This window comes from Lycorma delicatula, chromosome 4, assembly GCF_047948215.1.
Source record: "Lycorma delicatula isolate Av1 chromosome 4, ASM4794821v1, whole genome shotgun sequence".
NCBI lineage: Eukaryota > Metazoa > Arthropoda > Insecta > Hemiptera > Fulgoridae > Lycorma > Lycorma delicatula.
The window spans coordinates 201,267,942-201,281,765 of NC_134458.1; the positions used below are offsets into that span (position 1 = coordinate 201,267,942).

The 13,824-nt window shown below is 28.6% G+C and overlaps 1 protein-coding gene across 2 annotated transcripts; it reads right to left on the bottom strand.

Annotated features, from left to right (window-relative positions):
• Nucleotides 1–960: 960 nt before the first annotated feature.
• Nucleotides 961–13,705, bottom strand: Ran (RAN, member RAS oncogene family). Of its 2 annotated transcripts, none has more exons than XM_075365006.1 (5): nucleotides 13,558–13,705; nucleotides 12,362–12,626; nucleotides 7,920–8,108; nucleotides 5,607–5,777; nucleotides 961–1,414 (listed from the first exon to the last, which is right to left on the bottom strand). In XM_075365006.1, the coding sequence occupies exons 2-5, from the start codon at nucleotides 12,599–12,601 to the stop codon at nucleotides 1,370–1,372; spliced, it is 645 nt and encodes a 214-aa protein (XP_075221121.1). In that variant the 5' UTR covers nucleotides 12,602–12,626; nucleotides 13,558–13,705; the 3' UTR covers nucleotides 961–1,369. The 2 variants fall into 2 exon arrangements, with proteins under 2 accessions (XP_075221121.1, XP_075221122.1); XM_075365007.1 differs by lacking the exon at nucleotides 13,558–13,705 and adding an exon at nucleotides 13,172–13,326.
• Nucleotides 13,706–13,824: the final 119 nt, after the last annotated feature.

Below are 13,824 nucleotides of genomic sequence, written 5' to 3' on the forward strand. Positions count from 1 at the left end.
TTCTGCCCATTAACCCTTTGAAGACCACTTTGACGATTTTTGTCAAGTTCAGTATGCTAAAAAAGACCAACTGGTGGTTTTTCGTCAATCTCATTTTATGCTAAAAAGATGATTTGACAACATTTTATCAGTGTCAATATGAGAGTGGTACTGATCACATATTTGGTTGTCATGGCAGCCTGCTAATGATGGGTTACATTTATTATTGTTAAGTACGGTGACATTACAATTAATATTCGGATGGTAAACAAAAATGATTATTATTTTGAACTTTACAATTGTGTAAGAGTTTATTTTTAGAAAACATTTAATTGTGTTCATTGCGTAATATGTAAATATAATTTGTTTTTACCGATTTGAGTTGGCGGCTGTGAAATCATTAAAGACCACAAAAAACATTCCAGTTGATAGTGTACTGGGTTTCCTACAACTTAAAAAAAAACTGCCTAACAATATTGGTAAAAGATTTTATAAATTTGTTTCAAGCTTACAAATAGTCACCTTAAGGCCTGTATCATTTTTTCTACCTACACTAATATACGATGCGGGTTAATTAATATCCTAAAAAGTTCAATTATGAACTCCTCATTTTCATTAGGACAGCTGAAAATCTTTCACTAGCCGAAATTTGCAAACTAAGTATTTTAGGACATATGTTTATATGAACTTTTACCATTATTTACCTTAGTAGAATAGGTTATGAAAGTATCAGGAGTAACTTCATGATACACCCTGAATATGTGCAACAGTATCATATCACAATATATACTACAAAGCTGTAGTTTCTAATCATTTGTTAATGCTGAATTCAACATCCCTTGTTATGTATAAATCTTACTTTGAATAGCACATGTTATCCATAACAATTTTGTTAAATTATTTGAATGAATACAAGTTTTATTTAATTATTCAAATTACTCTTGAAGTATAGGAAGACAAAAATTTAATTACACTAAAAAATATTGAAAAAAATAACTTTAATTAAACAGTACAATGAAAAATAAAAAAAAACAAGACAAAAAAAAATTCACTATTAAAAATACCTGACATGTTTATCAATTGGCTACTAAATAATAAAAAAGAACAATGTAACTGAGCAGTTAATTTATTTTTTAACGTCTTATAATTAATTCAAAAGAAGTATACTTACATTTTATTATACTGAACAGCATAAAATATATGTAAATTTAAATAAAAATAAAAAAAAAAAGTTTCATTATAATTCTATTAAAAGGGGGTTAAATTTATTAAAAAAGAGAAGGCGATATAACTTCATTGTCTTAATTATTTTTGCCTATATCGTTTTATAATATTAAACTAAATATTATAGAAAATCACAAAAAATTTCAGTGCAACATATAAAGTCCATTTACAAGTCTTCATCATCTTCAGGCAAAGCAGTCTCTTGTGCTTCCTGAAAAAGAACAAAATTATACAGTAAAATTTCATCTTAGTTCTTTTAATTTTAGTCCATGTACTTCCTACTAAGAGATGAAATACCACAGCTTTTAAACATTATATATATATATATATACAAACACAGTGAAACTTCGTTTACAAACACTTCGCAATAACAGAACCCCCATTCACTATCTTGCACTTTTAGATTTCTCGGCAGTTTTTATAGTGATATTAATGGATAAAATACTTCACAGATGAATTTACCTACAAAAACTGTTCAATCAGTTCTGAAAAACAGGCAGCAGAAATAAATAAGAATTGTAGTTCTCCTTTTGTTTTATTTTATACTCTGTGTCAATAATTCATTTCTGTTGTGAACTGCATCACTTCCCACCTAGACATGAATGTTATTTCACAAATTCATCGTCAGTTGCTGTGCAACTGTATACTATACATTGAATACGTATTAATATTTTTGAAAAAGGAAAACTCAGTGTGCAAGATATAGCAAAAGTTTTGATGTTGGGAAAACTCAAATAAGCAGCATCGTAAAAAGCAAACTTGATATCTTTTAGTTGTGTACTGAAAATGACAATCATTTAAGCAAAAGTGCATTTCCTAAAACGCCAGGCCTATCAATTGAAAATTTGACTAGCAAGTGGTTTTGCATGGCTCATGTTAATAACATTTGTCTCTGGAACTTTGAAATGTGAGAAAATCCTAGAATAATGAACAGTTATGATGAGTTTAAAGCATCGGGGGTGGGGGGGGGGGGATTGGTTAGATTACAAATTAGATATTACATTTCATATAAAAATGTTTGTAGTGATACTGGTGCTATAGATGAGAATTTGGTGTCTGAGTAAAAGTAAAAATTAAATGAAATATGCATGAGTTATAATGAAAGAAACATTTTTAATTGTGATGAGACTGGTCTTTTTTCTAGGCTTTGCCAATGAAACAATGTGATTGAAAGAGGAAAATGTACACGGGGAAGATATCAAAAGAAAGACATCAAAAAAAAAGATAACATCAGGAAAGATATCAAAAGTTATGTTTGCTGTGAATGTCAGATGAATTTTAAAAACCACTAATAAATGGCAAAGCCATGATGTTTTAACAGTGTGAACATAAATTCATTAGAAATTGAATGGTACAATGACAGACTGATCGTAAAATGGGAAGGCAAAATAGAGTCATATACTATTCTTTGACAATGCAAAATCCCACCCTAACATTAGCTTAGAAAATGTAAAATTGATATTTCTTCCCCCAAATACTACTGCAGTATGTCAACCGCTTGGATCAGTGTATCATTCAGAACTTTAAAATTCAGTACAAAAAAAAGATATTGGCAATAAGTTACAGATGCTGATAAGCTTTCTAGTAGCATTACTGTTGGATGCAGTTTTATGGATTAAAATGGCTATAAAGCAGGTTACTACTATGACAGTGAGAAATTGTTTTATAAAAGCTGGTGTTAAACCTCTACAAACTAACTGCAATTCAGACACTGAAAATCTTACTGAATCAAATGAAAATTCTGTGAAACAGAGTGAATTAAAAGAACTTATTGGAAAATTTGAAAACTACGAAGAGTACCCTAACATTGACAACATGCTCAACACAGAGGACCTATCAACTACCATCAGTGCTCTTGCTGCTGCTTCAGACCGGATGACAATGACAATAAACCTGGCTTTACCATACAATTAAGGAAGCAAGAGAAGAGGTTAGAAAATTAACACAATATTTCTTACAAAAAGGATTACCAGAAGGCGTTATTTTAATTTCAGAAGTGCAGTCTCTTATTGAAAATAATAATGTACTAGGACTTGGTTTAAATTAAAGTAACTATTTTAAACCATCTATGTATAAATAGATTATGTATCTGTATTTGGCTTATTTTAATTTTTATTACACGTGTTTTGATTAATATTCCTGTACACTATAGCTGCTTTGATTTAATATTTTTTGTAGATTTCATTGTTGTTATTCTATTTAGTGTAGTATAATTTTATTGGTTAATTACAGTATTTTTTTTATTCAAATATGAACATAGAGGACAGTGCTTTATTTTCAGAAAAACAATATAAAAAAAAAAACTGATTTTTTTTAAATTTTAATTTACATGAAATAAATAATACTGTTGTTCTATTCACAGCGCTTTTTTTCATGTACAACCACCAAACATAATACTATATTCACATTTTTCTGAATAGCGGATGCCTCTAAATAACAGATAGATTGTTGTTCCCAATCTGTGTTTGATACTGGGAAGTTACTGTGTGTGAGCCAGTTTATACAGTATAAATTTTCTATATATTTACTTTATTTTAAATTTTATGTTTAATATATATATATAGTTATTATATTTAATTAACTTTATTTTGTATATATTTTATTCTCTTTATTAAAAAAGAAAAAAGTTTATGTATATGCGGGATGATCAACTGATGATGCGGGATCCGGTGAAAGTGTTTCTGGAATAAAAATAAATTGTCATTCCATTTAATTTGTAATTTTGTACTTGGGTTGTTTGATTATAAAAAACAACATATATAATTATTTATATATTACATGCAGAAATGCATTCACTATGCCGATGAAAAGCGAATAAAATTTACATATTTCATATACAGCAACAATAAATATTAATAGTTTACGAATGATATACAAGGGGCATATATGTAAATGTAATATTGATGGTAGAGACAAACACACTATTTATATTTATAAATCCTAATTTACTCTTTTAGAATCTTAACTTTTTCTACTTGCTACTGAATTTTATAACCAAATAATAAATTTAGATTGTTTTATTTTGAGGAAGTAACTTGGCCTTTGACATATTTTCGTTTAACAAAGAAATCTACAAACAGATATGTCAGTCGATTTTATAAATTGTAATTCAAATAACGATCCACACAATTGTTTTTTCAAAAAAATATTTTAGAAAAAAATTACTGAAGGCTCTTGAGTAAATATCATTTTCGTGACAATTAACCAATTTAAAAAAAAAAAACTTTTTGGGGCATAAAACTACTTGTCTAAGATTTCAATTCAACTTAGACCTTGGAATCTATTCTGATAAGAGCACTAAAACTTTAATCGCTTATCTTAATTATTATAAAATCTGCATTTTCTTTTTACAACTTTTCCGTTTAGTTTGTTTTGGTCAAAAAATATAGTAAATTTTTATCTAACATAGTAGGTTAAAAGATTTGTAGGTATTAGATACTGCCCTGGTAAGAGGTAAATGTAATATAATTTTTCTTGATTTTCAAGTTTCCTGCTCATCTTCATAATGTATCTATGTATGGCCTAAGATTTAAGTTTTTCAATTTGTGGCTACAGACTTCAAGGTAGCTTCTTAAGTATTATAAAAGTAAAAAACTTTTTTCAGAATAAAGCTTCAAACTCTGGTTTATATACTTTCTCAACTGAAAATGAACTGAATGACAGGAGTTTGGCCAACATTTTGCCAAAATTTAAAAGCTGAACTTCTTGAAAATTAGGCAAGCAATTTAATTTTAGTAAATAATTTACATAAATCTGCAGAAAAATAAATAATTTCTCTCATTTTAAGAACAGATTCAAATTTCTACATAGGTATTCACATGATATTGATTAATCTTCTATTTGTGTGGATTACTAAACTTTAGTAAGTCTTTTTTTTAAAATAGGTACAAAATTTTGGAATATTAACATTTATCTTCAGTTAAAAAAAAAAAAAATCACTCGATAGGCTACCACTTTTTTTAAATATTCATTGAGGAGATTGCATACAGATGCAGTGTTGAGTTCTAAGAATAATGAATCTTAAAAATGTACACATTAGAATTTTGAATTAAAAAAAAAGTTATCAATCTATAGAGCACTATAATTTATATTATATACCCACAAACATGGAGGATTCTTGAATAACCCAAGCTGAATATTTTCAAAATATCACCATTACAAACTAGTCCTCACAGTTACGCCTAACAAAGTTTAGGAAGATCAAACATAATTTTTTCAAAGCACAAGTTGAAAACTGAACTTTTAACAATAAATCCTAGTTTTCATTTAATACATAAATGTAATTATAAAACAAACTTGCTAAACAAAGTACTCTCCATTCATTATTATGTGATCGGATAAAAATAATGCTAACATCCATAATCAGTACACATTAAAAAAATTACACAAATGGAATAACAAACCTTAAGATCCTTTTCAATTTGTGACTGCCACTGTGGATCCATGGTGACTTCAGGTGGAAGAAGAGCAGGCATAGCAACAAATTCAAGGTTGGGATCACCAATTAATTTTCTTGCAAGCCAAAGGAATGGTTTTTCAAAGTTATAATTACTTTTAGCACTGATATCGTAGTACTGAAAAATGATATTAAAAATTCAAGAAAATATGAAGTATAATCGTAAACAATTTGTTCAAAATGTTTCTACATAAACACAACTATTTTTATCGTAATTTACTTAATTAAAATTTTATAAACAAGTTAATCATTTAAAATTTCTAAGTTATACAGTGTTTAAAAAGTCCTGCTCTCTGTACACGGTAATTTTATTTTTCAAAGTACAAAAATAAATTGCCATACAAACAAAATAACCGTAGTAAATACTGAAGTATACCATTCTTTTATTAAAGAATATTCTCAAAGTGCCCACTCCGTGGTTATACGTAAACTTGGACTCTAGTATGTTGGCAGAAACCTTAAGAGCAACACTGGAAACATACAAAATTATTTTTTCTTGTGTTGGCTTAAGTTCTTCAATGATATGAAGGTCATAGCCCTAATTAGCTGATCACCAAAGAACTTGCAAGAAGTCCATTAGTTTCTCAAAACCAAGTGACAGGTTATGCGGTCTGCTGTAACCAATCTTCAGATTCTAAATCCATAATTTGAGACAAAATATTCTCCACTACTCACGTCTATTTGAAGATAATGGATCCAATTATACACTGACAGGATATTACATGATATACAATTTTTTTTATACAGTATCAAGATTTTTCATGTTAATTGTTGGGATTCTCCTTAGCACAAATTAATGTTTTGACCATTTTTGTAATTCACAGATTGGAGTCAGGCTCTTCACTAATAAACATTATTTAAAATTTCTACTTCTCTGTAATCTTACACTAAGATTTAAACAGTCAATTATACCCAAAGTAATTTGTTACAGTAATTATATTCAGGGGCTGTAACTCTTGGACTGCCTTGTACGTCGTACAATTTTGCTTTTTTAGCAGTTCTGAACGCTTGACTATGACAAACCAACTTGTGAAGAAACTTTTCATAGACATTTCTTTGGAGATTGAGAAATATTCTTTCCGTATATTCTGCCAAGGAATGTGGTCAAGTTTGATCTTTTCCTGCCTCTTGAAAATAGTTATCCAACCAAGAAATTGTTAACTTTCTCTGGTTGAGGAAATAAAAAGTTTATCTGAAATATTTTTTTTCACAAAGGAATTTTTTTCAAAATGTTTAAGATTACTAAATATCTGTGTCATACAAGGGAAAATTACAGTGTTTTCAAATCATGTAAATATAACAATATTTATGGCAGTTCATGGAAATACACTTGTACTACTGGATTTATTACAAGACAAGTACTGCTAAAAATTTTGCATCACATAATGATCAAATATTAAAATTTTGGTAGCAAGATTTTCAAATCAGGGTAAACATTCTTCTTCACTTAAGATCTTTTTTTTTTTAAATGTTAAATCGATTTGAAGAATTGTATTAAAATAAGCAACACTGGAAGACTTTCTTTAATTTTGCTAACCACAATGAACTTAAAAATTTATATTATCTACTACTCTATCCAAACTGATGGGTAATACTGAAAAAGAGAGGATTTTATATAGTAGGGGAATTTGAAGTATGGTAAAGGGAGAGAAGAAATTTGCAGGACCAAGCCATTAATAAAACCCATGGCTTAATTACCCCAATCAGTTGGCTCTGTAAGATTATGATGAGATAAATTTTTAGAAAAAAAACATTTTAATGTTAGTATCATTGATTTTATATTCTCTATGTCTCCATTTAATTTGTGAAGCTGGTTTCTATAGTAATATCATTGAAACTTGTAATACCCATGGATCTGTTGTAAGTCAGGATCCATTTTTAACATAAAACAAAAGACTCACAAAAGTTCTAGCTTTCTCCAGCATATAGGTAGGCAAAACTAAAAACCGTATGTTATATTTACATATGAAAGCTGTGCAACAATAAATCATTTATTTACTTTTAAATGAAAAAAGGTTTTTAAAAATACTAATTACTAGTTTTGCTGATAAAATAAATAGGATCCGAAGTGGTGGTAGTCAGGCTCAAGTGTTGACCACAAAATTTATAACTTCTTTTAAATTCTTCAATCATAATACTTAAAATAATCTCAATGTGAAACCATATCAGAGTAAGTTATAATAATAAGCTTAAAGGCTAATATTGCTAAATTACAAACAGTAATAATGATTGTACAAGAACTGGAGAAAAAAAAATTTACCTGTAAATTCTTCTTCCTATGGAATACTATACTTTTGGCTTTCACTTTTCTATCTTTAATATCCACTTTGTTACCACAAAGCACAATTGGAATATTTTCACACACCCTAACCAAATCTCTATGCCAGTTGGGCACATTCTTGTAAGTGACTCTTGATGTTACATCAAACATAATTATTGCGCACTGACCCTGTAAAAAAAAAACAAATTTACAAAAAAGAATACTAACAGTTATACAAATTAATATTTCTTTCTTTTAATTGCAAAATTAAAATTCAAACGACAAAAAAAAATTTGAATCGACTTAAAAAACTTGATCCATAATCCTTATTATATCTTATTAAATTTAACTTATTTATACCTTCAATTTAGTCTATAGTAAGAAATTAATAACTAATGTATCAAAATCATGCTCTGTATATTAAGGGTCTTTTAAACGAAAGATAATTTAAGGTAACCATAACTTTTTGTCATAGTCTGAATAAAATATATTAAAAATATATATAACAGTTACAGCCTATTATATTTGTTTTGTCACTTAATCTTTTTAAACAGCAAGAAAATTTAATTCATATTTAAGGAAAAAAGCAAAACATAGATCTATCACATCTTTTCCATTAAGTGGCAGAATTTGCATTTTGTTGAGAACAGTGTAAACATGGCTCAGTATAAGCTGGAATGAAATGATTGTTGCATATTGCCAGTAACACCATAGCGACTGGCCTGAAAACACCAGATTATTATCAAAGCAATAATTCAGTAATAGACTGATTACAATTACTGCTTATTTTAATTTTTTTAAACTGGTATTTTTAACTTTATTTAAAAATAAGCATACACTATACAATAATATTCAACATACACTATAAAAATAAACATACAAAAAAAATTACAAAATGAGGAACTAAGAACATTATATAGACCTATAATACAGAAAAATATTGTAGAATAATATATAATATGAAGGATAATTTATTTGGGCGGCTTAATTCTGCTATACACTGAAGAATTTTTTCAAATAAATCTTCAATTTTGATGCTGCTGCCACCACATATATTCAACAAGTATGAATCTATCACCGATTGGATTATTCCCAAACATTTATGGGAATTTCAGATTTTTGGCTGTCACCAACATATTTTTAACCATTTAAGTTTGGGCTCGGGTTTACAGATCAACAAAATGTAATGTGCGATTCACCATCTGGTGTACATAATGCTGCTGGGAGAGCATCATATGTTACCCAATCATCAAAAAGCAGTAGTCTCTAGTACAGTGGATTATTGGAAAACTGATAAACCTTTCTATAGATCTGTCTGGCAATGTTATAAGAAAACTGTCTCTTCTTTCTAGGCAAATTCTGCCCAACACTCACTGATGAGGCAATACTCTTTCTCTATTATATGTTCTACTAGTGAAACCAGTTTTGTCAATTTCAACATGCATATTAGGTCTACCAATCACAAACAGATTATTTAGTAAATTGTCTTCAGACACCTCCTGCATATAACTGTTCCAACTGACAGATGTGTTGCAATTCATTCCCAGTTCTTCTCAACACAATTTGACCGAAGGAAGTGTATTCTTTACTCCAGCAGTCAATGCACAATATGGTGGAAAAATTTAACCGTTCCATGTCTCAATTGTTTAGATTCAAACAGTTTTTTCTGGAAAAAATCCTTTGCTCTTTACCTTGAAAACAGACTGTGTAGAACACCTTTGTTTTGCCAAGAATAGAATAACTGTTTTTGAGAATATGATCAGTCAATTGCAATAAATTAATTTTAGCAAATAGGCTCCAACTTGCATGAATGATTTCTAGGGAATGGAACAGTGTATACTCAATTCACTTTAAGAGCTATCCTGTAAACAAACCGCAAGGAGTTGTAATAGACTATCTCTAAAGTAGGCATACAAATTACATGTATTATATTTGACGCTTTTATTTGGCATCAACTGAATTGAGTTATTTAAGAATTAATTACATGGCAGCTACACTTAAAGTTTATCACAGTTGACAAAAACACGAAAGACAATAAGCAGTATATAAATTGAAATACTTGGTGCATACTGCATTCACAATCACTCACGCTGCAGTAAAATCTCACAACAAAACAGTGGCTAGATAGCTCTTATATAAATTAATTATAGCATGGTGGCAGTGGTAATGATGCTCTATACGGCTATGATGTCATTCTTCCATCCCATACTGAGGCGGCGTTTACCAAAAAATAAATGCAAATGCTGTCACTAAAGGGAAAAGACCCCAATCTATCTTTTTTTTATATATACTATTTCCAAATTCTATAATCTCAATAAACAAGTAATAAAATATATATTCAACAATGTTAAAATATGTTAATTTTATACTTACCCTCAAAAAATTAGAATGTACAGGTTAATTATTTTGACAACAGAATTTAAAAATAAACTGCTATCTTCAAATCCAGTAATTTTCACTGATAAGAATACCAATCTGATTGATATTCTTCAGCATGTTCGCTGCAGTGGATAAAATAGGGAACTTAACCATCTTTTTGTATGGGCAACTATGATGCCATATAGTAATTACCCACTATGTGTTACAGCACATATTGGCCCATCCTGAGGTTTAGTACTGTGCATGTAGTTTTTATACAGTAGTTTGATTTACTCTGTATGCTGAACTGTTTGACCTTGGATTTTTGTTCAGTATATATTTGTGTCAAACCGCATAAATCACATTGTTTTCTAATCTCTTTCTGACAATTTAAGTTCCTTTTCATATATTTTTATCATAACTTGTTCAATTATTCAATAAAACATTCATAATTTTACTTAATCGTATAAATGCTGGTTTCTATTTATAAATTAAATTTAAAATAGGTCATTTATATTAAGTCACCTAATCCATTAATCACAGTTTTGATTTGTCGTATTGTGTTCCTAAATTAAATATATGTTGAAATATTTTTCTTTAAATAACACCAATTGAAATGTATATTTTAATAAGACAAACTAGATGAACATAAAATTTATTTCCAGATAATTGGGTCTGAGTCACTTCACATAAAACATTTATATGCATGCTTGTAAACATCATAATATTATTAAATAATTAATAAATTGTTTTATTTTTGACTTGATTATGAATAGATGCTAAATAAGAATATGTATAACAGAACTGTTTGAACTAGATAACTCTAGTTAACATGTGAAAACATGTGAACTAACGTTCACATGAACTGAGATATTGAAGAGATATAAAATAGTTTTAAAAAGTATTTTTAGTTATAAAGAAAAAGAAAATATTCATTCCGTATGGGAAATTTTGTGCTATAATGCACAGTCATCTAGTACAATATGGCAACAACAAAGACAAGCACACAGCAACTCCCCATTATGGCACATGTATGCGCTGTACCGCAATGAACTTGTTAATAGCAGCAGTTTAGAAATTTTAAAACTAATTTTTTCTAAAATTATAATCAGCATTAATCAATGAACTGAAACATATTTTGAAAGTTTCTGTTTACATTCTGAATATTATTTGCTGAAATGAATGGATCAAATATGTTTCATTACTAATCTGAAACTGATAATTGCCAGCTTCAACAGTCTAACCTATCATTTGAAACAATAAGAATTTTGCAGTAAAAAACAAAATAGCTTAATTTTCTATTGATAAAACGATGTTTTGGTAATAAGTTACAACTTTTACTGTAGTGACTGATATAGCTTACTAAAGGGCTATTTACCATTAGTAAATTTAAAACTATAAGAATTATGTAACAAAGTCTGAGACAAAAGGTGTGAAGGAGTGAATTACTTTATTAACTCTTCAAAATGTAGACCACACAGCTGCACAGTACAGTTGCTAGTATTACACTACATGACAGGACATTAGTAACAAGAAGTCACAACCACAATTCATACCACCCTGAATCCACTAACTTTTTGAACTTTGGAGGGTAACATCTCTTTCTGGTAAGAAAATGCAGTACTACCTCTATTAAATATGAAAATTAGAAATCTTAACACAAGTTTTACATATAAAAATATGCATATAAAGACCAGCACCAATTTTGAGGCAAATCTTATATCATAACTTCTCATTCACACTTTATAAAAGAATGCCAGTCCAATAAACATTCTATTTAAGTGGGAATATATACATAGGCTTAACAATATTTAATAAAATTAATTAGGTTCCTAGAGAATTTAGCAAGCAAAAATTTAACAATATAAGCAATATGCCACTATCATAGCCAAATCTAATAAGTATAATGTCCATGCAATTAGGTATCATAATTTCTACCTGAGAAATAAACTTCAATTCTTTTATTCAGTTGCAAAAAACATACTGTTTTTTGAATTCCCAATGTGAAGCTTTTTAATTCTGTAAATCAAATCTTTATACAGTTACAATTGATATAACTAAATAAAAATCAAACATTTGCATACCTGAATATAATAACCATCTCGAAGACCACCAAATTTTTCTTGACCAGCTGTATCCCAAACATTAAATCGTATGGGTCCTCTATTTGTATGAAACACAAGTGGGTGAACTTCTACTCCTAATGTAGCAACATACTTTTTTTCAAATTCACCAGTAAGATGACGTTTAACAAATGTAGTTTTACCAGTACCACCATCGCCAACTAGCACACATTTAAATGTTGGCATCTCAGCGTCACCCATTGTGATTTATGGTACTTTTATGTCCCTTTAAAATAAAAATTACAAAACAATAATAAATCATTTTAAGATACAAACAGGTCAAGAAAATGTTAAAAACCTCAAGGTCACAGAACTTAATACATCAGTACTTGCTGATGAGGATAAAATGATTATAATTTTATTTTTTAATAATATAATACACATTTAATGAATACAAATGATGAAAGCGAAAATAAATTAAAAAAGCTGAGATGAGTACAAAATTAAAAGCATATGCGAAAATTGCAAAATATTACTCAACTGTGCATACGTAACGTTATGTCGCTAACAATTATGATTTAAACGAAAAGAAAGTTTTTTTTGTAAAAATTGCATCGAATAAGTTAAAAGCATACCTAAATGAGTGAAACTGTCACCTAATGAAACGCGTACAAAAAATCAACTAGGCTTGAATTTCTTTGCACTAAGAATAACCTACTTTCAAAAATTCTACATGTAAATTAATCTAAGAATTGCTGTATATCACTAAAAATTAATAATAAACTAAAATTGAAAGAAAAACTAAATTTAATAAATTAATGTCGTAATTACCGTCTTTTAAATCAATCTAGAAAAGTCTCTCCCACGAGCCGGCGTACAACAAAAATTAAAAGTAAAACCGAAGTGAAGGAATATAATGTACACAGAATAATATTATTACACACAAGATAAATTTTCATTTACTGTTTAACAAATACCATTAAATTAAAAATTAAAAATTGAATAACTTAGCATTTTCCTAGGAAATGGCGCCACACAATCGTTCCATAGGAAAATAGCTTTAAGAGACCGACAATTTCATTCCAGAACAGTAATACTATAACAGTTAGATGAAAACACAAACATCCACAAAATTAACAAAAAAATAATTTAAATATCGGTATGTTTTTGAAAGTAAATAATCTCAGATGTAAGCGAAACTGTAAGATAAAACATACCTGTGAATAAAGACGTTACGGTCCACAATGGTGTTTCAGTTCAGAGAACGGAAGAAGAAGGAAACGTAAGTGGGAACAATGAATAATACTAAAGTCAAAATGTAACATTTAATGAATACTGGAAAAGTTTATTTTTAATAAAAATCGTATTTATTGAGAAAATAAATAATTTTAATATTTATATGACAAGTAATATAATGAATAGAGACTAATTAAATTTATCAAACAACTTGATTATAAATTTTACAGCCACATCTGACGTCATAA